Raw genomic sequence first — 22,970 nt, forward strand, 5'->3', positions numbered from 1 at the left:
TGTGACACCATGAAAACCAGTGGAAGCTGCTGAGGTGCCAGCTCTGAACATCTCACACCCCAAAACCAGAGGGAGATTCCCAGCAATACAGACTCCTTTAGCTAGAAGGGCACTCGGAGGGAGCAGCTGGAAATCAATGAGGTTCTCTCTCCAGCCCAGCCTGGCTCAGAGAGCCAGAGGCAAAGTTCCCCGCTGCAGGCACAAACACTCCTTGTTCACCATGTACCAGGGAACTCACACATATTTTTTTACCTCCTTATCCCAAAGAAAGTGACCTGCATGGAATGAATAGATTTTTTCAAGGTTGCTTAAGGGCCGGATTCCAATAAATGTACTTCAGATGAGCTTTAAAAACCCCTGCACTATTCCACAAGCAGCTCAGAGAGACAAGAGCTGCTCAAACTGGAACTTGAAGCAGGAACCCAGACTTTTGCATTTGATGTGGTCTTGCTGAAGGTCCATCTGATGTTCATTTTATCCACTACCAACTACAGGACACAATCCAGTCCTTATCCAACAGATGCATAGAAGTAGTATTTTTAATTTCTATGAAAACATCAGTGAAACATCAATGAAAAGTATTTTTCATTTCTATGGAAACATCAAACAGAACAAGATTTTCTCCTCCATTATGTCCTGGGTTATGCAGCCTTCTCCCTCTGCAGGAGGTGTAAAGGAGCTGCCTGCCGAAACCAAGGCTGTTCATTTTATTTGCCTTTTGGGCCACTACAAACTCATGTCTGGCAACACAAGAGCCAGATCCTGACACATCATGTGCCAAAGTGACGGATAACCACGATGACAACATTGAAGTAAAACTAATAGGACAAAAGCAGTGTCCAGTGCTGTGTATTTGAGTCTCTTGTAGCCTCCCTAGAAAAGTAGATGCTCTGAAGCATCACATGAATCTCTCTTTGAACTGCTTAACGTGCACTGACCCCACACACATCATACCACTGCACTCAACCTTGTGCCAGAAGAAGAATATTCTACTTTGCAAGCAGGCTCCCAAACCTCTGAGCTCTCCCTGGGGACAGGGGATTGACCCTGTAGAGAAGCTGCTCAGCACCTCCACTTGCTGTTCAGACTCCTGCAGAAGGAGGTCTCTTGTGAAGACAGTGATTTTCCAGGTCCATCCCCCCAAAGGATGCCCAGAGGCTGCAGATCTGGAGAACCAGAGCAGCTTCTCTGCCCCTTGGCTCTGCCCTTGCCCCTCCCCTTGCCCCAGCCAGCCCCTGCCCTGTGTCACTCACATCAATGCCATCCTTGCCAGATGGTCCAGGGGGTCCTGGAGGTCCAGGAGGGCCTTGTGGTCCAATTCTCGGAAGGGACTGGGGAAAAGTGAGAGACAAGAGCTTATTCTTCCATCAGATGGAACACATGGCTTAGATCGGAAATCAATGGCCAAGTCCTGCATCTTAACCCTAAATCTGCACCCTCTGCCAGCCTAGGTGAGCTCAGAGTTGCTCCAGAGCATTACAAGGCTCTCTGGAAAACCCTTTTAACTGAGCATCAACCCCAGCTCCTTTTACTGGTGACCTATATACTGGGAATGCAAAGTGGTCTCTGGGCAGCAAAGGCGTTTTGTGGTACAGGAAATTGTTCTGACTACAGGCACATTTTGGGTTGGGCAGAGGAGAAAATGCAAAGTCTATGGAAAAGGTGCCAAGTGTTTGGGAGAAATAATTAATTTATAACCCCAGTCCAATGAGGTGATGACAAAGCCAGGCAGACACCAATGAAGACAAGGAAGAAAAAGGCAAAGTCTCCTCTCTGAGCAGGATGCCACTTGAAAATCTGGGATTTTGGAAAGGTCTGAGGTGGGGGAAGGAAAAAAAGGTCCAATAAATGACTTCTGTATGGAGAGGGCTCCAGAGAGCAACTTACTGTAGCTTCAGGGAACAAAGGTTTCATTGTAGAAGCAGCTCTGCTCACAGCAGAGTTCTGAATTCCCAAGGCAGGCTGCGAAAATTCTTCACTAACAATGAAAAACTCACTGAGGAGTCACTTCCCCGGACAATAACACCAGACAGGGAAGTTTAACACAGCATCATGTCTCAAGTGAACAAGGGTTAAACATGCTCTAAGTCTAAAATTTGAAAATTGATTGAGGGAGTAAGAAATTCTGATTCAGATAAAGACCCAGATCAGATCAGTTTCGCTGGAAATCTGTTACTTCATTGTAAAAGCAAACTTTTTCTTGCATCAAGAGGTCTTCCCTTTCCAAGGCTTTCCCTCTCATAACGAAATGGGAAAAGAACACTTCTACAGAAACAAAGCAGCAGTTTCTACACCTACCCACACAGGTACAAACCCAGGTGTACATTTATAATAAACTTTACAGTAATAACCTGCCTCTTGCCACGTTTCACCTCACAGGTACAACACACACTGACCCCTCTCTTTTACCCTTACAGGTTTTTCCTTGAGAAACAAGGAGGCACACGAGACACAAATGAAGTTTCTCACCTGAGCTGATGCTGTGGCCAAGAGCTGACACAGGGAGAGGAGCCCAAGAGCAGAGAATGCAGCCATGGTGCCCAGGCTCTGCCTCTCTCCCTTTCCTCTGGGGTGGCCAAACCCTTTCTCCTCCAGGGTCCAGCAGATCCCTCCTCCTCCCCGGGCTCAGCTTACAGAGCAGACTCCTCGCCTCCAGATAAACCTGTGGCTCCAGCTGGAGCAAGGCGAGAGGGGCTGAGCTTGGAGGAGAGGAGGTGGGAGAAGGAGGGGGAGCAGCAGGCAGGCAGAGCAGCTCCCATTCCTGCCCTGCTGAGCAGCCCCAGCCCCCTGCTCCAGGAGACTGGAAGGGCTGCACTGGGAGATGGGACACAGGAGCAAAATTGGGTTACTCCAGCTGCAAATACAAAGCTGTTCCTTAGGTCTCAGGACATTTCCCAAAGCCCATTACCACCTTTGTGTGCTGGACAGGTAAAAAGCAACACAGGGTGAGTTTTTGACCCAAGGCTACCTAACTCCAGCAGGGACATTTAACAAACATGTAACAGTGCATGATCACTACAGAGAAGTGCACTTACTGCTTTGAGAGGTGCTTTGTTAGCTCTGGAGGTTGTTCACATATTTTTTAGGGTGATCTGAATAGCACCTTGATTCCCTGGCAAGTGATGAATACTGGTCAGAAAAAAGACAATCACAGACAGATACAAGGAGGAAGGAAAATGGAGGAAAAGGAGGAAGCCACAAAGAAATACTTGAAATACTGCAAGGAAGTAGTTCCCTCCCTGGTGATCCTAAATGGCAATAGATTCATGAAGATGCATCTCCTGCAATGAGCTTCATGATTCCCTTTATTGAATAAAGACAATTTCATCCAAAGCAGGGCTTGGAAGTGGAAAGGAACAATGGCCAGAATCCTCAGGGCTGAAATGGCACAGTTCATCTGGTTAAGAACCCAAGTGGAAAATCAAAACCTAGGAACTGGAATACCCGATTTTAGCTTGGCATCTCTACACCAGGAGGTTTGTAGGAGCAGAGTGTTCATCCAGCTCCCCAGCAGCCAGTATTCCCAGAGCTTTGGCAGAGGGATAAAGGATTCAGATTTACAAGTTCCCACAAGATTCTGTGGAACAGACAGTTGGAGATAGAAATGTGTGTCTCTAAGTCTTCTGATGGCTTCAAGAATAACTGGAATCCATTATTAGACACCTCTAACCCCAAAGAGCGAGAGCAACTTTGCACAGCCTGTACCTCCTCCTCCACACTGAGGCAAGCTGATGGCAGGAGGGAAGGCAAAGCAGACCCAAATTCCTCAGCCAAACCTTGTACAGAGCAAGCCAGGCCTTGGGGGACTGCAGCAGGTGAAGCCTGCCCATGATCAGCACAGGAAGGGCCCTGGGAGTGCTCACCTTCAAGAGAAAACAAATCCTGAACTGAAGCTCCCACAGCCAGGCTGGGCAGGGGCCCTCCTGCCTGGAGTCCCAGGGGATGCTCAAAGGAGAGTGCTGGTTTGCTCTACAGAGCACCACACCACCTGTGGGAGAAGAGCTGCAAAAGCAATACAAAACATTCTGAAAAACCAGACACCCCATCCCTGGAAGTGTTCAAAGCCAGGCTGGATGGGGCTCTGAGCAACTTGGTCCAGTGGAAGGTGCCCCTGCCCTTGGCAAGGAGGTTGGACCAAGATAAACTCTGAGGTTCCCTTCCAACCCAAACCATTCTGTGATTCCCTAGCACATCATTACACAAGCAGCATTGGGGGGGGGCTTTTCCCCAAAAACATTCACTGGGCACATTTTAGAGCAAGACTGGGCATCACCTCCACATGGAAGAAAACTCCACAGGTGTGTGCCACGGTGAGACCAGCAGAGCTCCACTTGATGGAGGGACCAAGCAACAGCTCATGGCTCCAGGGGGGTGGGTAAATACATAGTCATATCTTACCCTCAAAGATTAAAAAATCTAAGTGGAAACTGAGATGCATTAAAGTCATGCTTTAATAGGGGAATAAACATAACAGACTGTGATACAGCTCTAAGTGCTGAGAAACACCTTGTAAACTCACTATACACACCTAACAGCCAAAACTAAACCTGGCAGGAGTGGGAAAGGTTTGGTTTGAGCACTCACCCCAAGCTGGGGCTCACAGTGAAATCCCATTAAACACAAAACCAAACCCCACTATAAGAAGATAGAGGATCTATGGCCCAACTGAGCATATATTCACCATGAAAATTTCATTAAATAAGAAAATTACTAGAAATCTGTACAAAAGCCACAATTAACAATTCTTAGGAATTTGTCAGGAAAGAATTCTCACTCAACATCTTCAAGTATTTTTATCTGTAGTTAAGTGTTTTCTTATTGGCTATTTAACCCACCTGTTCTTAAGAAGAAGAAAGCATTTTAAAAACATTAAAGCCTTTTTTTCAGTACATGTGTGACCATGAACATCAGATGTTAAGCTTGCAGAATTTTATTCCCACACACATGTGGCATGCTGGATCAGAACCCACATTCTGGGGAGGCAAATCACCCCCCAAATTCCTTGAAAGATAAAGCTTAAGAGCTGTAGCAGAGAAAAAAAAAAGACACTGCACAAGCTGCTGCATCTGCTCTCTGGCAATCTCCTACACAAACCAAACAACACTAGAGAACCTCAAAACCAACACAAACAACCTGAGCAAACAGCAAGTCCAGACCTTCGGCTGTTGGAAACAGTTTCCTCTGCTTCATGAAACAGATACTCTCCTGTAAATTTTTAGTAGTGAAGGTGCTAAACTGTTTTAATTCTCCTTCAGACTTGGTGGAATATCATCTAAGTGTGGCAGAACAGCTGACAGGGAGATCAGGAACACTGAGGCAGGCAAAGAGCTGGCAAGGTCTGAAAGTAAATTCTTGAGGGCTAGAAATAAACAAACCAGACAAGCATAGCCTCTCCAATTAATGCTTCAATTAACTGCCCCACAAAGCCCAGTGGTTTCCAGACATGCTGCACTGGAATATGCCCTGGCTGTCTGACATTAAAGGCAAAGCAACCCTGCCCTAAGTAGGAAACCAGTTGGATCTGACACATCTAACCTCATGCTGTGGGCCTGCAGGAAAGACCTCCTCCAGGCCACTGCAAATTACCAGCAAAGGCTGAAAAAAATGCACTGGGAAATATTTCTTCTGTTTTGGCAACTGAGAGATGAGGGCCTTTGAAACAGTCATGGACACAAAAATCTGTGGAAGACTATAAAGGGTCTAAAAGTGGTGGGAAAACCTGGGGAAGAGCAGCTCTAAACAGTTTTATGTAAAACCTAGAGCTTTTTCTCTTAATCTCTTAGTAGGCAATTTGTAGTCTTAACTCTACCAAGAACTACAAAGCAACCTCTGTGGGGATAAAGAGAAAATTACTCAGCACTTTGCACTTCAGAGAACAGAATCTCTACACAAGGGCTCATACTGGTCAGAGACACATTTTGGCTAGTTTTTATCCCAGTCTAAAGCCAAACCTATTTTCCCTTACCAGAGGAAAGGCAACTACACTGACATCATGTGAAATCCATATACTCATCTCTTTTACAGAAACAGCACTTTTGCCAGGAAAAAAAATACTCCTGGTAAGGTACAGCCTTTCACAATAACAAAGTTACACAACAGTAGAAAGGCCTGGCAAATTAGGTCATGCTGTTACATTAAAAATCGTGTCTTTAATAAATAGTTAAGTAATTCAAACAAGGAGACAGATCAGTTTTCCTCTTCTCTTTCAGTAGGGGCATAACCAGAATCAAAGCCAAGTGCAAAAATCCCCATTCCTCCAAGATAGCCCTGAACATCAGATAAAACCCAGGAACAGGACATGGCCTGTCTGCGAAGATGAATAAATGAAGGGTTTTCCTCTTTAGGGTAACCAAGAGCTGGATCTCAGTGAGTTTACTAGAGATGATTAAAAACCCATGGAAAAGTGAAAGTGAGCCAGGGGCCAGCTGGATCATCCCAAAGGAAGTTTATTCAGTTCTCCAAGCCAGCAAAGCTGGCTCCCAGCACACAGGGCAGTGCCATCTCTGCTGGTTCGGATGCTCGCCGTGCTGCTCTCACTCTGCTGCTCCCTGCTCTCCACCAGGCTCTGCTGCATTCTCAGAGCCTTCACCTTCTTCTGGTGGGACCTCAGCACTGTTCTCTTCAGGACAAGTGGGTGCATTGCTCTCCTCATGACTCTCTGGAGCTTGCTTCTTGTCTGTGTCTTCTGCTTGCCCTTTTTCACCTGCCTTTTCCTGCTGTCCTACCCCATCTAGTTCACTTTCACCCCCCAGGAGTTTGCTGTTGCAGTGCTGCTGATCACCTCCCTCTGAATCTTGATCTCCATCTGACTTGCAGCCATCCTTGATTGGAGCAGTGCAGCCAGTCCTGGAGGTCCTGGAAGCAGCTGGGGGTCTCACCTCCCCATCATCTGCATCACCACCACCACCCCCCTCCTCACTTGGCACTTCCACAGCTGCATTTTTCTCACTGTCATTTTCTTTTCCAGCCTCACCGTTAGCAGCAGATGAATTTGCCTTGGCACCAGAGGCTGAGGGCCCCATGCTCAGGTTTATGGCCAAGTTGACTGGTTTGTTTCTCAGTGTTCTTTTATCAACTTTCCTGCGTTTCACACCTGCATCCACGGCCTCTGGCGCCGCCGGCTCTTTGATGCTTGAATCATCTTCCTTCAGGGCTTCCTGATCCTCTTCTGCTTGGGAGACTGGGTCTGAGGAGGGGATCTCTGCATCAATTGCACACTCTCCCAGATTATGGGAAATGTTTTCAATATCAGCAGAGTTTTTCAGTGATTCATCCCCTTTAGCATCTGCCAAATTTGCATTCAGTTTTCTCTTCTTGCTCTCCTTTGTGCAGTCAGTCTCTGTGGTACCCTGCCCTTCTTCAGCTTCACTTTCAAAATCCTTTTCCTCCAGCTGGGCAAATGAGGCTTCTTTCTCTTCTTCATCTTCTACCTTCAAAACACATTTGCTTACCTTCTCCTTTGCACATTCATCACTCATTCCAGGATGCAACTCTGCAGCATCTCCAGCTTTCTGTTCCACCTCTGGAGACTGGTTCTGATCCTTCTCCACAGGATCACCACATTTTTGACACAGAGTGTCCTGTTTATCCTCAGGCCTTTGGTGCAGCTGTGGCTTGGCAGAGCGGGGTCTGTACTTCTGGAGTTTGTCACGAGGCCCCCACACGAAGCTACTCCGAGGTTTGAAGTGCTGCCAAGCATAGTGGACGAGTTCTCTCCTCTTTTCTTTGCTTCTGACAGTGAACAGGAAGTAATCCAAGGCACTTCTCTTGACATTTGGTAATGTCTCCTCAACAAGAGTTTCTGTGAGGAAAAACTTCACCAAGTGCACTTGATAGTCTTCATATCCCATCTCCCCCAGGCACTTCAGGATGCGTGTAATCCTCAAATTGTTGTGGCTGAACCTAAAAAAAACAGATAAGCAAAGCTGTCAGGGGAAAGTCTTCCAAGTCACAGCAAACCTCTGGGGAATCTGCAAAATGCTTTATCAATAACTGACTGTGACCCATTAAAGACTATTTCACAATGCAAATGGAAGCACAGGTGGGCTTAAGCACCCACTACTGCTGTTTGCCTTCAGCAACTCCTTTTTATCCCTCCCTGGGCTGATAGGATTCATCATCTCAGCTGCTTGGAAAGGTTCTGACTTTCTCAATCTGCCACCAGTAGATAAAAGCCACCATGCTGGGGCAGACACACAAGTCCTGCCCCTGACAGAGACACTACAGGGTATGCATGTAGAACTGAGAATGTACAGGCATGAAGGATGCTGCCAAAACCTCAGGAGTTAAGCTAGACACAGCTGGCTTTTCCTTCCTAACAACTGACAGACTTCAAGTTGTTTTTTCTTTTGTGATTATGCCCACTCCTTTCAAGAGCTTAATACCACCAGGAAAGGTCGTTACTTACTCCACTAAGCCTGCATTAATATAGAACCAGACCATTAGCAGAGCACTTTTTAAACAAGGACTGAAATCATTTTACACACATTAAGTGTGCTTCATAAACAATCAGGGAACCATATGGAAAGACTTCTATTTTGTAGTTTACCAGAATAAAGTTAAAAATACTTTCACTAGGTAATATTTATCAACAGAAGTCTCCATTCCTCAATGGCTGAGGATTTCCTAGGCACTGATATTTTTTTTCCCCTTCAAAGAAGTGCCTGGCTGCAGTAAATGCTCAACAGCATCAACACACTCACCTGTTCAAGTTTTCAAACCGTTCACGCCAATTCTCTGCTCTCTCAAGTTCTCCAGTTTCTACATTGACCAAGTTGATTCCATAAAATCCCAGCATGAGCTTGTAAGCACGGATAAATCTGTCCATAACTTCCTTGGACTTCCTAAAGGCCTGAACACAAGGCACAACAATTATTAAATGGTGCAACTCCCTAAGTACCAGATTAAGTATCTAATTCTAAACAAGAGTTGATTGTATCACTAAGACATAAGACAGGCAAATGCTTCACTGTGAGCTCTGTGCATACTAAAAACCCAAGGAAACAATGGAAAAAACATTAGATTTCAAACAGAAGGTATTTAGGGGAAATCCTAACATCCTTCAGATCTCAAAGAAAAAAAGAGACAAAAGCTTAAAATAAATACCTGAATTTCTTGACAGGTGAGTGGCTTGGCATGCCAGTTCATCCCATGTTCACGTAAAGGGAACAGCCTGAAGGAAAAGACATTTTCAGGCCAGATGAGCAAAGATGGCACCCAACCTTGGGTACCCAACTTGTTAGAACCGAAGAACGATTCCAAAACTTGTGATATCACAGGCATCTCTTGGAGAATTCCCATCCTTATGGACACAAAAGTAATTTCCTAGTAAATCCCTCCCATAAAAGCACTGTCTACATCATTAACAAAAAACTTTGCCTATGTGTATCCCTCTCCTTGCCTTAACCTTGTGCTCTGAGACCACAAATGACTGAGACCTACTGCCACAGCTGAACTGGAAACCTGCGTTTTCAGGAGTTCCAGTGCTTTGCTTCCTGAGGAATGCAACTCAATTAACTAAATTAACTAGTTCTGGGTCTTGTGTGAAATCAGGAACACACATCCACCTGACACTTAAAGGAGGCACAACTAGAGAGGCACTGTGTTCATGCAGGCAATTTACCACTGTATGTAAGAATGGTTTTCTTCTAGTGTTTCATACTTGTCCCCCCAAGATGAAAGCAGAGTTTCAATAAACTCACCTGCAAGGAAAAGGAAAAGGTCAGGCAAGAAATGACACCAAATTAAAGTTAGCCAGTCAGTCACTCCACACAGCTCACTACCCAGACCCAGATATTTACACACAGGCATTAAATACTCCAACAAGACAACCAGCCAAAAAAATACCTTAACCAGAGTATTAAGGAAAATACATTAGGAACATTTTAAAATGGAGATTCTAGGTGGGTTTTTGCTTGGCTTGGGTAGTAGTTTTGGTTGGTTGTTTGGTTTAGTTTTATATGGTCTCACATGGATGAAACTACTCTTTCATCAGCTGCAGCAGATAGCATCAAACAGCCACCACACAAGGTACTCACCATGGGGCAAGAAAACAGCTTCATTTTTATAAAAGCTTAAGTTGCACATATTTTTTTCCTCCTCATTCTCTGGATCTTTCAAATCCTGGAGATGAGAACAAGAAATGAACAAGCAGCAACCTTTTAAAAAAGCAGCAATCACTCCAATACTTCTTGCTTTCCCTCACATTCCCTACACATTTCAAGCTAAATTCTCAAAATGTGCTTCAGAAAAAGTAGCACCTCTGATGCACCCACATGCACATCATCCCTTCCCCCTCACAAATGAATCCTTGGAAGGTGCTGAGCCTGTAAATGCAAAGGCAAAAGGGTGCTCCCAAATGTAGGAAGTGTTCCTGAAGGCAGAAGTGGTGAGGAGGAGCCCCAGGAGCACGTACTGGGTAATGGTTTCTGTATCTCTGCAGGTCTCTTGCTGCAGTCCAGTTGCGCCTCCCGCTGCACTGGAGAGAAGAGACAGAGCAGAGATTCAGAATAAAATCACCTTCTGCAATAAAGAATAAAACAACATAATGCCCTGACTGAATTCAGCACCTCCCCCAGGTTCCCCTGCATGTGCCCTGCACTCTGCACTCCCAGCACACCCAAAACCAACCAGACTGGTGCTGTAGTCATGTCTCTGCATTCCTGAAGACAAATTTAAACCAAGAGAAGTTAACAGCATCTCCTTTTTCCTTTTCATCTTATTAATCAAGGCTTTTATGTTTTACGTTTTATCTATTTTATCCCACTTGGGTTTACCAATGGAAATTATGAGAACAAACTGGAGATCCCAAATAAGAAAAAGTCATTGTTTTTCTTTAAATCAAAGGCTGTAGAACAAGACTCTGAGTCTCTGAGTTGCTATAAACCCTAGTGAAGACAGAGGCTAGACCTAAAAACTGTAGAATTTAGGATGCAGAAATATCCCTTGAGCTCAGGAGTCTCATTCCCTGCAGACCTTGCTGAAATAGAAGTTTTCTTAATCTTTGCTTTATGCTCACGATCAGCCTTGCTGATTTAGACAGCAGACAGCAACACAACCACATAGTCACATTAGACATTATTTGACTTCTCTTCCAATCGTAATCTTCATTATTACCCATCTTTCCATGTAATCAAATTTTATGTCAAGCCTATGTGAAAAACCTTCCAAGACAGCACTGGGGAATTTGAGCTTTGATCCTGCAAATAAAAAGCATTTAGTTGGAACATTTTGAAACCAAACTTCACTGAGAAAATAAGAAAGAGATACAAAATGAGACTACCCACAGCAGTGACTCACAGGATCCCTATTAGCTGCCAAGTGACAGATTTACCTAGTTACAGCTGAATTCACTGTATTTTGTGCATAATTCAAATTGCTAGAGAAAAACCTGTGGTGCCACACGAATAGGCACCAGGTTCTCATCACAGATGTGTCAGATTTATTCCAAGTGTCACATTCAGACAGAATTCACAAAGAACAGCTTAATTTCCTCCTCTGAACTTCACGGAAACAGAAATTGCAGGTATGACTTAGTTTAAAGTGCATTTTAACTGAAATATATACATATTTATTTATACATTTGATTACCTCAATGATAGGGGATTTTGTTACACTTGACAAGCAATACAGACAGGTTTAATCTTGCTGAGTGCTGAACCATCTTATCCCAAACCACAACAGCATTTTACATTGTTCTGTGAATTGAGAACTACCAAAAGGAAAAAGACTGCTCACGAATAAAAGGCACCCAAAGAGGGCACAGTCAGAAGCTTCAATGCCAGCTCACAGAGAGAACAGGGAAGTTGGGAAATGTGGGTAAGATGTGCAGAGTCTTGCAAAACAAGCATTAGAAGAAATTTATAAGAAAGAAGCAGCAAAAACTCCCCCAAGTTAGTTCATAATCTCATCTGGTATTACTTGACATCACATGCACAGAGAGAAATAAATCCACTTTCTAACAACACTGATCACTAGTTCATTAATTATTAAGGCAGGAATTGGTGAACATTTGTAGCACCTTGCTGTAATGAAGTCACCCAATCAGTTGTCCTGATGACAGTAACATGGCATTAATGACAATTTTGTTCCCAATTACCAAATTATCCCAGAATTTCTTCACATTTAAGGTTCTAAAATAACATCCTTAAACACACTCAGGTGGGACAGGAGAACAGCAGACTGGGTCCCACATAGAAAGAAAACTGGTTTGCTGAAGAGTCACTGCAGATACAGATGCAATGCCATGGTGTCAGGGGCTGTAAAAGGCTAGTTCAGAAGGAAGCCAGAGCCAGGGAAAAGGCATCCTGGAGCACAGCAATCCAGGGAATAAGATGAGGAAGTAAAGAGAGCAAAACTCAGCTTTGCTCCTCCAAGAGAACAAGGGGTCTCTACAAACTTGCAACTTAAGGCTTTTCTTTCCAGGTAAGAAACACAAACTAAACAGCAAGGCTGAAACTTCCCTGTAGAAATGAAACACCTTTTTGTCTCACAGCAAAACTAAGTGAGCTTCGTGCTCCAAACCTGTATCACACCAGGCAGAATGTGTATTGCTGTGGGAAGAGCAAGGGAAGCAGAGAACATAGCCAGGAGAGGGTGACAGAAAGAGGATCTGGCTGAGAAATCAGCTGGAAAGCTGCTGTAACCAAAAGAGATGTGGATTGTGAACAAGGCACAGGAACAAGAAAGATGAGATTCCAGAAACGTGATTGGGAACTTTTTGTTGGTGGAGATTTAGGAGAAGGCAGGACCCTGGGGTTTGTTATTAAAGCAGCTGATCATGAACTCCAGGTGCTACAGAAGTCTCAGAGGGAACTTTGTAAAATGAACACAACTCCCAAAGTTTTCAAAGCTCACTTATAGAACCTGAAGGCACTGAAATGCAAAAAAGCTGGAAAGACACACCTGCAGGAACTTCAGGCAGTGAACAGTCGCAGAGATAAGTGAAATGAAAAGACAGAAACAGAATTTTAAGTTGGTTTTGAAAGTGCATAGTGAAAATAACAATAAAAAACTCTAACCTCAATACCAAAGAAAGACATTATCAGCTTCAGGCATAAAGAAAACCATCCAGGCTGAGGGGAGAAGAATGAGAGTTAGTGTAAAATAAGCAAAAGTAGGAACAAGTTAGGGAAATTGATCCATGCCTTTGACAGGCTGCAAAGGCATAAATGGCTAGCAGAAGATTTACTGCTTCTTTGTGCATTCATTCTTCAGTGCTCTTCCAATTTTTGGGAAGTAGTCAGACAGAGCTGGCTACACATTCATCACTGAAGGAAGAGATCCTATTTAAAAATGCAGAATAACATTCCAGGGGCTGTAAGTCTCGGGGAGAACATCATCCTCCTTTGTAAGGCAAAGCTGGGAAAGTCCACTCACTGGAGCGAAAAAATGGTCCTTGCTTTTACAGTTGACACCATCCAGAGTTGCTCTAAGGAAAAAAAAGAACTTGAAGAACAAACACATTCAAATAGAATGATGGGAATGTTCCGGAGTTATTAAAGCTTGTGAACTCCAGCCATGTACAAAATAGGATGCACTCAAACAGTGCAAAAAATCTTCCAAGGAAATCTCTGCCTCTTCCCTGCAGAATTAGAGCTCTCCACCCAAAATACCTTTGGCCTTTCCCAGATCTATGCACGCAGTGAATTTATTTTTCCTTCAAAAGTGGTTATTTCTGTATTTTAATGCTTATTAAGCAAAAAGAAAGTTTAACATGAATCTCTTTTAAAAGTATATTCATTAGAAAGCTTTAGCTGCCTATTTATCTTCTAAAGATAAGGATGAGCTCCTGAAAGGAAACTCGAAGTGAAGGAGTGGTTCCCCTTGCCCAAAAAGGGGAGGAGTTAAAGAACTGTAGTGTGTTTTGCCTGACATAGGAAGTACTGAAAAAGAAAAAGTTGTATTTACCAAAGCAATGCTGGAGAAGAACTTACTGATACCCAATGCCAAACTGAAAAACTGGTGCTATAAACAGAAATCTCAGATAATACTAACAATCTCATTTTATTTCAAATAAATATTATTTTAAGGCACCAGACAGGAGAGCTCGTGCTTTGCAGCACCTTGCTCAAAACTGGACACCTACCTCTAGTTTTTAAAACACACTATTTTTTTGTTTTCTAAGTTGCTCTACACAGGCTCCCAAAGAAATAAAATATGTCTGCGAGAAATAAAGAGTCACCGCTCATTTTTAAAACTGAGCAGATGTTATGCAATGGATTTTTACTGATGGCTTGAAAGAGCCTAGGAAAGGCCACCATACAAAGCTGAGGATACCAACCAAAAACTTAAAACCACGTCAATGCCATAATGTGAAATCCAATAGCCAGCAGCAGCGGTGAACAGGCAGGTGCCACACGCAGCACAGAACCTGCATTTACAGAATAAAGTACCTATACCAGAGGGAACGGTGAGGAAAAACAAATCAAACCCCAGCTCATGGCGACGTCGTGGACTCTGAGGAGTTACAAAGTGACAGCATCCCTTCTCCACGGGGATCTGGCTCCACAAGACGAGGGAAAATTCCTAGCCGAGGATCGCCGGAGGGCCGCGGGGCCTGCCCCGGCTCCGAGCTCGCCGCTCCCGTCCCGAGCAGCGGCTCTGCGCGGGAGAACGGGCAGGGAAGGGGCTCGGGCTGCGGGGCCCGGGCAGAAGGGCTCGAACGGGTCCCCTGACGCCCCGCAGGCCCCGCTCCGTGCCGTGCCCCCCACACGCACCTGGCTGTGCCGGCAGCCCCGCGCCCGGCCCTGCCCCGCCTGCTCCCCCGCATCCTCCGCCGCTCCCTCGGGCTCGCCTCCGCCATCCTCATCCTCCTCCTCGTCGTCCTCGCCCTCCCCCTCCCAGGTGGAGTCGTATTTCCAGAGGTCCGCCTCGTCTTCCGCCTCGTCCTCCTCCGCCCTGTGGCTGAACCAGGCCGCCATGGGGAGGTGAAAAGGAAAGCGAAAGGGACTCGGGCCCTTCCGCCCGCCCGAGCGCACAAAGCCCGGGCACGTGTGGGGGGGGACCGCGGGACGGAAGCGCGGGCACGCCCCGCCCCCTTCCTGCGCCGCCGCACCCCATTGGCCGCCGCCCGCCCGCGCGCGCCCTGCGCCCGCCCGCACCGCGCCCGGGGATCCGGGCGGAACGGGACAGCGAGCCTCGTCCGGGAAAAGGGATGAAAGGACAGCGTTGCCAAAGAAGGGATAAAAGAGCATTCCCAAAGATGGGTTACAAGAACAGCATTGCCAAAGAAGGGTTAAAAGAACAGCATTGCCAAAGAAGGGTTAAAAGAACAGCATTGTCAAAGAAGGGTTACAAGAACAGCATTGCCAAAGATGGGTTAAAAGAACAGCATTCCCAAAGAAAGGTTAAAAGAACAGCATTCCCAAAGAAAGGTTAAAAGAACAGCATTCCCAAAAAAGGGATAAAAGAACAGCAATCCCAAAGAAAGGTTAAAAGAACAGCATTCCCAAAGAGCCAGCACTCTGAAAGCCAAGGGGGAGAACGAGAGGCTGTGCCAGGGGTAGTTAAAGTGTTTACATTTGTTGATACCCAACTTCACATCCAAACAATTCCTACAAAATCTGTGTTGCTGGATTGACCAAGAAAACCCCAAGTGGACTTTCCTTGCTACGAGGTTGGTGCTGAGTGGTTGCACCAGCACACGCTACTGTCAACATATTTCTTCTTCCAGATATATAAACATTTCATTAGTAGAGCAAATTTTTTTTTATTAGAATCCCATGGATGAGAAGGATTTGCCCACAGGGACATGAGACTTGAGAGTTAAAAAATCTGCACTTTATAGCCAAAATCTGAGTAGATCGTGATTAAATAACAAGCTATTTAATGCTAAATTACTTTCAAAATAAGTTGGGCCAGATTTTAATGAAGTCACACAACAACTGCTATTTAGTAAAATAAAAACAAGTCAAATTTATTCTTTGTATAAAACAAGAGAAGCAAATTAGGCAGACAAGAACTTGGCTGTGTACCTAGAATAAAACCAAAAAAATGAGAAGACTCCTAGTGCCTCACCTTGAAGGCAATACTGAGAGATCAAGAAGTAATTCTTCTTTCTATTAACTGATAGTCAATATAGTGAAACAAATTCAGTACCATTTCAGCCTGCTTCATTCACTGTTTAACAGGTGTTTGTTGACTGCAATCCATCTTCTGACAACACAAAAATAGTAACTTCATCAAATCTCAATGTTCTAGCATATAAAAGATAAGCATTACAATGTCAGCAAGATTCTTCAGCTGTAGAACAAAATGAACATTTTGGAAAACCAATTCCATTCACATCTACTAAAACTGCTTTAAAAAAATAAATAATTAAGTACAAACCCCACTGTCATACACTACTGTATTACAAATGGATGAAGCAACACCTCAACGTTCATGCACAGCTCAGCTGATCCCTTATAAAATCATGTGTCATCACCAGATACTTTATTTAGGACACTTATTCATTATTTGGACTGGGGACATTATAATTTTCACTTTACTTACGGTTGAAAAATGTTCTATCGAAAAGGGTGAAATGAGGTTCCTCCAGCAAAGAGAGTGACAGAACACTTCAAATGCAGTTATCTGCATTTAGAATTTTAGTTTTACTGAACCAACAAATTGAGACATTTGATACAAATGGAAGGGAAATGGCCAAACATTACCCACAGACGGTCTGTAATAGTCACAGACAGCAAAGGCAGAAAAAGCAACCCCACATTTTCAGAAATCACCTCTGCTTTGGATGGTCCAAAGCCCTGTGCCCCACGGGGCACTCTTTCCACGAGCTGTGCTGACACAGAGCGTGTTGCTGGTTTGAAATGCAGCCCTGGCACTGTCACACCCACCCTCCCCACTGCCAGCTGTGTCCCCACACCCCGGGAAGGCGGCTCCCAGGAGAGACAAACACCCCAGGAGAGACAAAGCCAACGTGCACATTCCTCCAATACTGGCTCAGGTATCTTTTACTTCCTCCCACAGTTTATGTAGCGACTGTGCTGCTCCTTGTTTTTCCTGCTCCCTCCTCCCATCCCAGAGTTTTCCACTGCTCCTCAGCTCTACGTCCTGCGTCGTTTGGCAGCGCTGGGACTCGAGGGGTTGCTGTTGGCATTTAGAACCTTCTCGGTGACTCTGTTGCGCTTCCTCTTATCAGACCCTTCTTTGGATCCAGGATCTGATGAAGTTTTCTCTTTCTCTTTGCTGCTTGGCTTTTCAGTTGTTTTTGCTAAACTTCCAGAGGGTGCAAAAACTGAAATAGGACCAAAGTAATGATTCCACATCAGAGTCATACACATAGGCAAACAAGAGTGTTATCAAACTTCTTTATATTCCAGAAAACTTCTCAAAACAATCCACTGTCAGCATACTTGTCCATCATTTAAGTCTTACTTTCAGCTCTAAAGGAAAAATCTCTGAGAAAGGCACATTTTGCTTTTATTATTTGCTTTAAAGACAGGCATATACTTTGACAGGCTAAAAATCAAACTCATTAAGTGGAATTAAACAGCACTTAATATTAAAATAATTTAAAGGAACACTTACAGAAACATAGGACCAATCTATGGAATTTATAATCAGCAGCAGTCATTACATTTGGTACCATAGGTAATTTTAAAACTGAACACCCAAAAATTTAATATATTGTAAAATACATTTTAGATCTTTTATTACAGTCTTTAAACACCACTTATTTAGTGATATAAATATGATGAAATTATATAGTTAGCAGTTGGCTTGTTGTTGGTTAAGATAAAGAGCAGGATCTCTACTGTTCACATTTGACTTGTTCTACAGCAAAGTGTTAGGAAAACAAGCCTTTTATTTAAAAGCAGCAAGGTAATGAGAATAAAATAAAATAAACACTCTGCCCACCTTCTCATTTCAGCATGCAATTTTACAATCTCCTTTGATTTATAGGCCCTATTTCCCCCATGACTACAAAGTTCCCAACACAGAGCATTTAAGTTCAAAAAAATCACTCAGCTTTCTTCCAGAAATCCTCAGATTCCTTCAGACTCCCAGGGGTTTGTCAAGTACATATTAAAGCAAAAAATTTCCAAAGCTATACAACTTTGTACAGATGAATTAGGAGCAAAGAAGAAATCTTTTCAATAAGCAGCTGCTTACTCTGTGCACTCTTAAATTAGTCAAGTTCTTAGCATGAGCACAGGCTAAGTCTGAGTACAAATCACAAAGTACACTGCATTTGAATTTACATTTTAACATTAATGTCTCAATTACAGCTGGTTTTTAATCTCGTATTACACAGTAGAGAGTTACAAAATTACCTTCTTCAGGACCTGCATGCGTTTCCATCTCTTCTTTTAAAATTTCCTCTTTCACTTCTTCTTCCATCATAACTTTGCCTACAGAAAGGAATTGTTAGCAATGGTTAGATGGTTTTAAAGAACCACAGGGATTTTCTTCTGGATTAGTAGCCTCTGCATATTTGCAAATTTTCCATGCAACGTTCAGCAGTAATTCAGTGTCAAGAAATTATTATTAACATGAGAAAGTGAAATGCTAAACAGGCAAAATACATTGCAATGTCTTATCTGTACTAAGATTTTACACTGAATTTTAAGTGCAATGTTTAGTGTACTCAATAATTGAGAAGCATTCCACTGAAGTTTAAAATATCCCAAGAAGTCCTTTGGCAGGCTTGAACTAGTTCCTACTTTGGATAACACACATCAGCTGAATTTCAAAATCCAGCTCTCACTGCTCAGCCTGAGATTTCTGTCCAACTCCTGCACATTTCTATTAAATTTGACAATCAAGCTTTTTGGGGGGAGTTTTGTTAAAGATTCTGGGATGAGATTAAAGCAGCCAAGAATCAGAGACTGTAATCACATCTCACCTTCTCTCACTTCTTGAATCATTTCGTCAGGAAGAGCAAAGTTCTTCTCTATATTAGGGAATGGAAGAATCTCAGATTCATGCTTAGAAAGAAAAGAAGGATCTCTGTGAGTGACTGGTAAAGACTTTAATTTGAATTTTGACATGCAATCTCAACTTCTATTTTACATGCAATTAGGAGCTAAATAATTTTTAATGAGACACTTCAGATATTAGAGTATCAGGAGGCTTCTGATATCAAACTGATTACTGAGGTCAGGATATCTGAGATCACAACTCATGATCATTTGAGATCACTTTTGGAACTCAAGCATAGCAAATTCTTATGTAAACATGTGGTAACTTTCTCATTTGACACTTATGTATGTATCTAAACATTTCTGGATCAGCATTAAGGCAACTTTAATAAACAAAGTCAGAACACAGTATCAAAAAAACCCAAAAAACCAAAAACAACAACAAAAAACCCTCACAAGCCACAGCAGATTTTATTGTCTTCTACCTCATCTACTTTTATTTAGGGAAAACCCCATCAACTCACTGGAATGTCACCTAAGTATCACAAAACGTACAACGGGCCCAGTGATTTTGGCTTGTCAAAAGTTCTGAACTCCATTAAACCACATGGCAGCACCAACCCTTTATACTCACAAGAGCCTGCATATCATACATGGTGCTCAGATGGTCCCAGATCACTTTGGATGAGATCTGCCGTCCGATATTCTGGCTGAATTTATCCCGGATACAAATCATGTGGAAATGGCGATTCACACCTGGGGGAAGAACCCAGTGCAATTAACACTGCTAACAGCTACATCTATGATATTCAGAGATATAAAGGAATTCATTTATTTACCTACGAATTTAAAAAGCCATGCTGTTACAAGGAATCCATACATTACAGAAGAGACAGCCAGCTGGCTGATCTTTCACCCTACACTGCAGGTGCTGTTCTCTAGGGAGCTGAGGGTCCCTGTGAGTGATTCTAACACACGGCCAGAGCTTTTAGAGGGGCTGTGAGAAACATCCCGAGGAACGTAGAGGGAGTGCTGTGCTCAATTTTGGGCTCCTGAGTACAAGAGAGACACACACAGAGCTCCTGGTGCGGGTCCACTGAGGGCAACAGAGACGAAGGAACTGAAGCGTCTGACAATGAAAGTGGAGGGAGCTGGGCCTGTTCGGCCTCCAGAAGAGATGTCGATGAGGGCACCTCAACAGTGTTTATGAATATTTAAAGGTGATGGATCCAGGTTCTTCTCGGTGGTGCAGAGCAATAGGACATAAAGCAATGGGCAGAAACTGATGCACAGGAAGCTCCACCTGAATACGAGGAAGAACTTCATTCCTGCGAGCCCTGGAACACGCTGCCCAGAGAGATGGAGTCTCCCACACCGGAGATCTTCCAGAACGGCCTGGACACAGCCCTGAGCCAAGTCTCTGCGATGACCCTGCCTAGGCACACTTCCCCGTGGTCTCTGCAGCCTGACCCGCTCTGTGATGCCGTGGAGGGGCAGGGCAGCCGCTCACACGGCGGCTCAGGGGCCCGGCCGGGCCCGGCGCTCCCTCCTACAGGCCCCGCCGCAGCCCCGCGGCCCCGGCCCGGCTGCAGGGCAGGCGCGGGGCCCTTCCCGCCCGGGCCCGCTCCCGCCGCTCCCTGAGGTCGCGGCCCGCGCTCACCTACGGGCTTGTGGCCCAGCATGGCGTGGAACAGGCACACCTCCACCTCGGGGCTCCACACCACCGCCGCCTCCTCCGCCGGCGCGCCGGGTTCCGGCCCGGCCACCGCCGCCGCCGCGGCCGCGACAGCGGCAGCGACCGCCGCGGCGGCCCCGGGCCCGGCCGCGGGCAGAGCCGGCTTCTCCACGGCGGCGGCCGAGCCGCCCTCCGCCTCGCTCATCCCCGCCGCGCCGCGCCCGCAGCGGCTCCTGCCGGCCGGGAGCCGGGCACGGCCGAGCGGGGCCCGCAGGACCGGGCGGTTCCTCCGGGCGGGGCCGCCCCGCGCTCGCAGCGCCAGAGGCGGGAGCTGAGCGCCGGTACCAGCCCCGAGCGATGGGCGAGGCCGCGGCGCCGCCCGGGCACAGCCTCGTGCGGTTGTGGGAAGAGCGTGGGCAACACGCGGGGATGGTGTTTCGGGGCTCTGGAAGTGCCTTACGGGGCTCTGGGCAGAGCCTCGTGGACCGCGGTCGTGCTTCAGGGGCTCTTGGGCCACTCGCGGAGGCAGCAGAACGCTGCCATCCCAATGGGCTCCGCAGGGCTCGCCTCTGCATTTCGAGACCCCTGGCACTGGGGTGGCGGCACTGGGGGCTCGCAGCGGGGCTGAGGGTCAGCCCTGCTGCCCAGGAAGCCTCGGCTACCCCAGTGTTTACCCTCTTGGCCAGTTCTGCGTTTGCCCCCGTGGCCCGTCCTTGTCTGGCACACAGAGCTGGCACGGTGGAGCGATGTCCCGAGCACTGCAAGCCCTCTGACCACCCCTCCTTGTCACTATAGCATTATTTTATATCAAATACCAACCTGGCATCGATTCTTGACAAATAAGTGTGCCTGGATTGGTTACAAAATGCAGAACCTACCAGCTTTTCCCATCATATAAGACATAAAAAAAATCGTTTGGGAAGAATGTATCATTCCCTCAGAGATAAGGGGGTTTTGCCTTGTGAAGTATAATTAGACACACGGGCATGAAGGAGGACTGCTGTTGCTTAGGTGATAGAGCTTTCCAATTGCTCACTCTTCACTTGAAGATTTAATCCATTTTGTGACATTAAAAGTATTTAAACAGCAAATAAGGATCGCATCATATACGAGGAATGAGTGTTCTGAGTGAATAATAAAGCAGTGGGGGCAAACACTCACAAGCTGAGACATTATTCTAATGCAAATTATCCAAATAATAAAAAGCAGGAAGGGAAAGATGCAATTTTCTGAAATGGAACTTTCCATACCTGTTCATACCCAAAGAGCTGATTCGTATTATTGTTTTGGGATTAATGTAATTAATACCCCAAACAGGTTGATCTGACATTTGAAAGGAGTAGAACCCAAAACCTCACATGTGAAGCGTTGTGAAGTTTGGTACTGTGAATCCTGGATGTGGATGCCTGGGTACAAATCCTCTTTTCCAGTGGGATTCAGTCTGACCTCTTGGGAATGGAAAGGATTCTGTGACTGCAGTCTGGCTTAGATGCAGTTGAAGTTCTCCAGGAACAGCTTTCTCTGAGAGCTCCAGAGCGACAAGAGATCTTGCTGGTATGACTTCTCTACCCCAAGACTACAGGAATCTCAGAAACATTCCTTCTGCCTGCTGTCATCACTGTACCTGTGTCCTGGCTGTGCTGGACCTACCTTCACACAGCTCAGGCTTCACACTGATTTCCTCGTTTTGAGCCAAAATTACCTATCAACAGGATTTTGCCAATCTCAAACACAGATCCTCATGTTTTTGCAGTTAAACCCAGCCCTTAATCTCAGCCCTGTTTATTCTCTCAGTGTTTATTTGATCTATGCTGCTGCCTAGTCTTCAGCTGCTACTGAAAGAAAGGCTCATGGTTTCCTGTGATGGCTGCACAGCAGGAGGAAATGAGTTCCTGAACAACTAAATCCCTGTTTTCATACATGTTTCTAGGCATAGAAAAATGAGGGGAGAAAGAAAAGCAAATAAATTTCAGAGTATAAAAATTGTTCCCCTATAGAATAGTTTTCAAAGTTTTGCAGGAATAACTTATTTTTAAGCCTGTGTGAGACACTGAGTTTCAGCACTGTCATCTGTCACATTATGCTCCTACTTAAAGACATCAAGAGGGAATAACTGTGTCAACTCAGACAGAAATTTTTATGTCACTAAGTTCTTATGGCTAAAAAAAGTAACGTGAAATAGAATATTAAAAAAACCTACATCTACCTCTGAAAATACAAAAGGATCTGAAAATAATTCAGTAGAATAATATTAATGCAACAGGAGCAGTATGTGCATAAACTGGGTGCTGTTTTGTTTTAATCACAAATAATTACATTTCCTCGTGTCTAAATTCTCTTGTCAAATTCAATGCCTCTAGGAAACATATGCGAGCCTATAATAATGCTATGTACAATCTCCACCTGGATCTTGACCAGAGTTTAATTTT

General features: G+C 44.9%; 3 protein-coding genes across 5 annotated transcripts in view; all 3 read right to left on the reverse strand.

Annotated features, from left to right (window-relative positions):
- The window catches only part of COL9A3 (collagen type IX alpha 3 chain), a 35,557-nt gene extending 30,280 nt beyond the window's left edge, over positions 1–5,277 (reverse strand). For both annotated transcript variants that reach the window (XR_009933789.1, XM_062505326.1), the window contains exons 1-4: positions 5,157–5,277; positions 3,864–4,002; positions 2,470–2,674; positions 1,254–1,331 (exon numbers count right to left, since the gene is read on the reverse strand). Coding sequence is in view for 1 of the 2 variants with exons in the window: in XM_062505326.1 (XP_062361310.1) it covers positions 1,254–1,331; positions 2,470–2,535 (144 nt within the window). In the remaining variant the exon portion in view is untranslated. The remainder of the gene's footprint in view (positions 1–1,253; positions 1,332–2,469; positions 2,675–3,863; positions 4,003–5,156) is intronic.
- OGFR (opioid growth factor receptor) lies at positions 4,434–14,921 on the reverse strand. Of its 2 annotated transcripts, XM_062505324.1 has the most exons (9): positions 14,718–14,921; positions 13,014–13,073; positions 11,163–11,198; positions 10,415–10,477; positions 10,038–10,122; positions 9,623–9,701; positions 9,106–9,172; positions 8,703–8,851; positions 4,434–7,902 (listed from the first exon to the last, which is right to left on the reverse strand). In XM_062505324.1, exons 1-9 carry the CDS (start codon positions 14,919–14,921, stop codon positions 6,534–6,536), a joined length of 2,112 nt encoding a protein of 703 aa, XP_062361308.1. In that variant the 3' UTR covers positions 4,434–6,533. The 2 variants fall into 2 exon arrangements, with proteins under 2 accessions (XP_062361308.1, XP_062361309.1); XM_062505325.1 differs by lacking the exon at positions 14,718–14,921 and having other exon boundaries at positions 11,116–11,198; positions 13,020–14,702.
- A 1,060-nt stretch (positions 14,922–15,981) lies between these two features.
- Positions 15,982–20,746, reverse strand: MRGBP (MRG domain binding protein). The gene is made up of 5 exons (XM_062505104.1): positions 20,527–20,746; positions 19,501–19,622; positions 18,851–18,932; positions 18,279–18,356; positions 15,982–17,239 (listed from the first exon to the last, which is right to left on the reverse strand). The coding sequence occupies exons 1-5, from the start codon at positions 20,744–20,746 to the stop codon at positions 17,049–17,051; spliced, it is 693 nt and encodes a 230-aa protein (XP_062361088.1). The 3' UTR covers positions 15,982–17,048.
- Positions 20,747–22,970: the final 2,224 nt, after the last annotated feature.

This window comes from Cinclus cinclus, chromosome 18 (genome assembly GCF_963662255.1).
Source record: "Cinclus cinclus chromosome 18, bCinCin1.1, whole genome shotgun sequence".
Lineage (NCBI taxonomy): Eukaryota > Metazoa > Chordata > Aves > Passeriformes > Cinclidae > Cinclus > Cinclus cinclus.

Excerpts from the sequence above, each read along its gene's own strand:
- OGFR (XM_062505324.1), bottom strand. The coding sequence starts at position 14,921 with ATGGCGGCCTGGTTCAGCCACAGGGCGGAGGAGGACGAGGCGGAAGAC. Across the intron at positions 13,074-14,717 it reads GGGGCTGCCGGCACAGCCAG|CCTGGATGGTTTTCTTTATG; the intron begins GTGCGTGTGGGG and ends TTCTCCCCTCAG. Across the intron at positions 10,123-10,414 it reads GATACAGAAACCATTACCCA|GATTTGAAAGATCCAGAGAA; the intron begins GTACGTGCTCCT and ends TCTCATCTCCAG.
- MRGBP (XM_062505104.1), bottom strand. The coding sequence starts at position 20,746 with ATGAGCGAGGCGGAGGGCGGCTCGGCCGCCGCCGTGGAGAAGCCGGCT. Across the intron at positions 18,357-18,850 it reads GATTCAAGAAGTGAGAGAAG|GCAAAGTTATGATGGAAGAA; the intron begins GTGAGATGTGAT and ends TCCTTTCTGTAG. Across the intron at positions 17,240-18,278 it reads GCATGCAGGTCCTGAAGAAG|TTTTTGCACCCTCTGGAAGT; the intron begins GTAATTTTGTAA and ends GTCCTATTTCAG.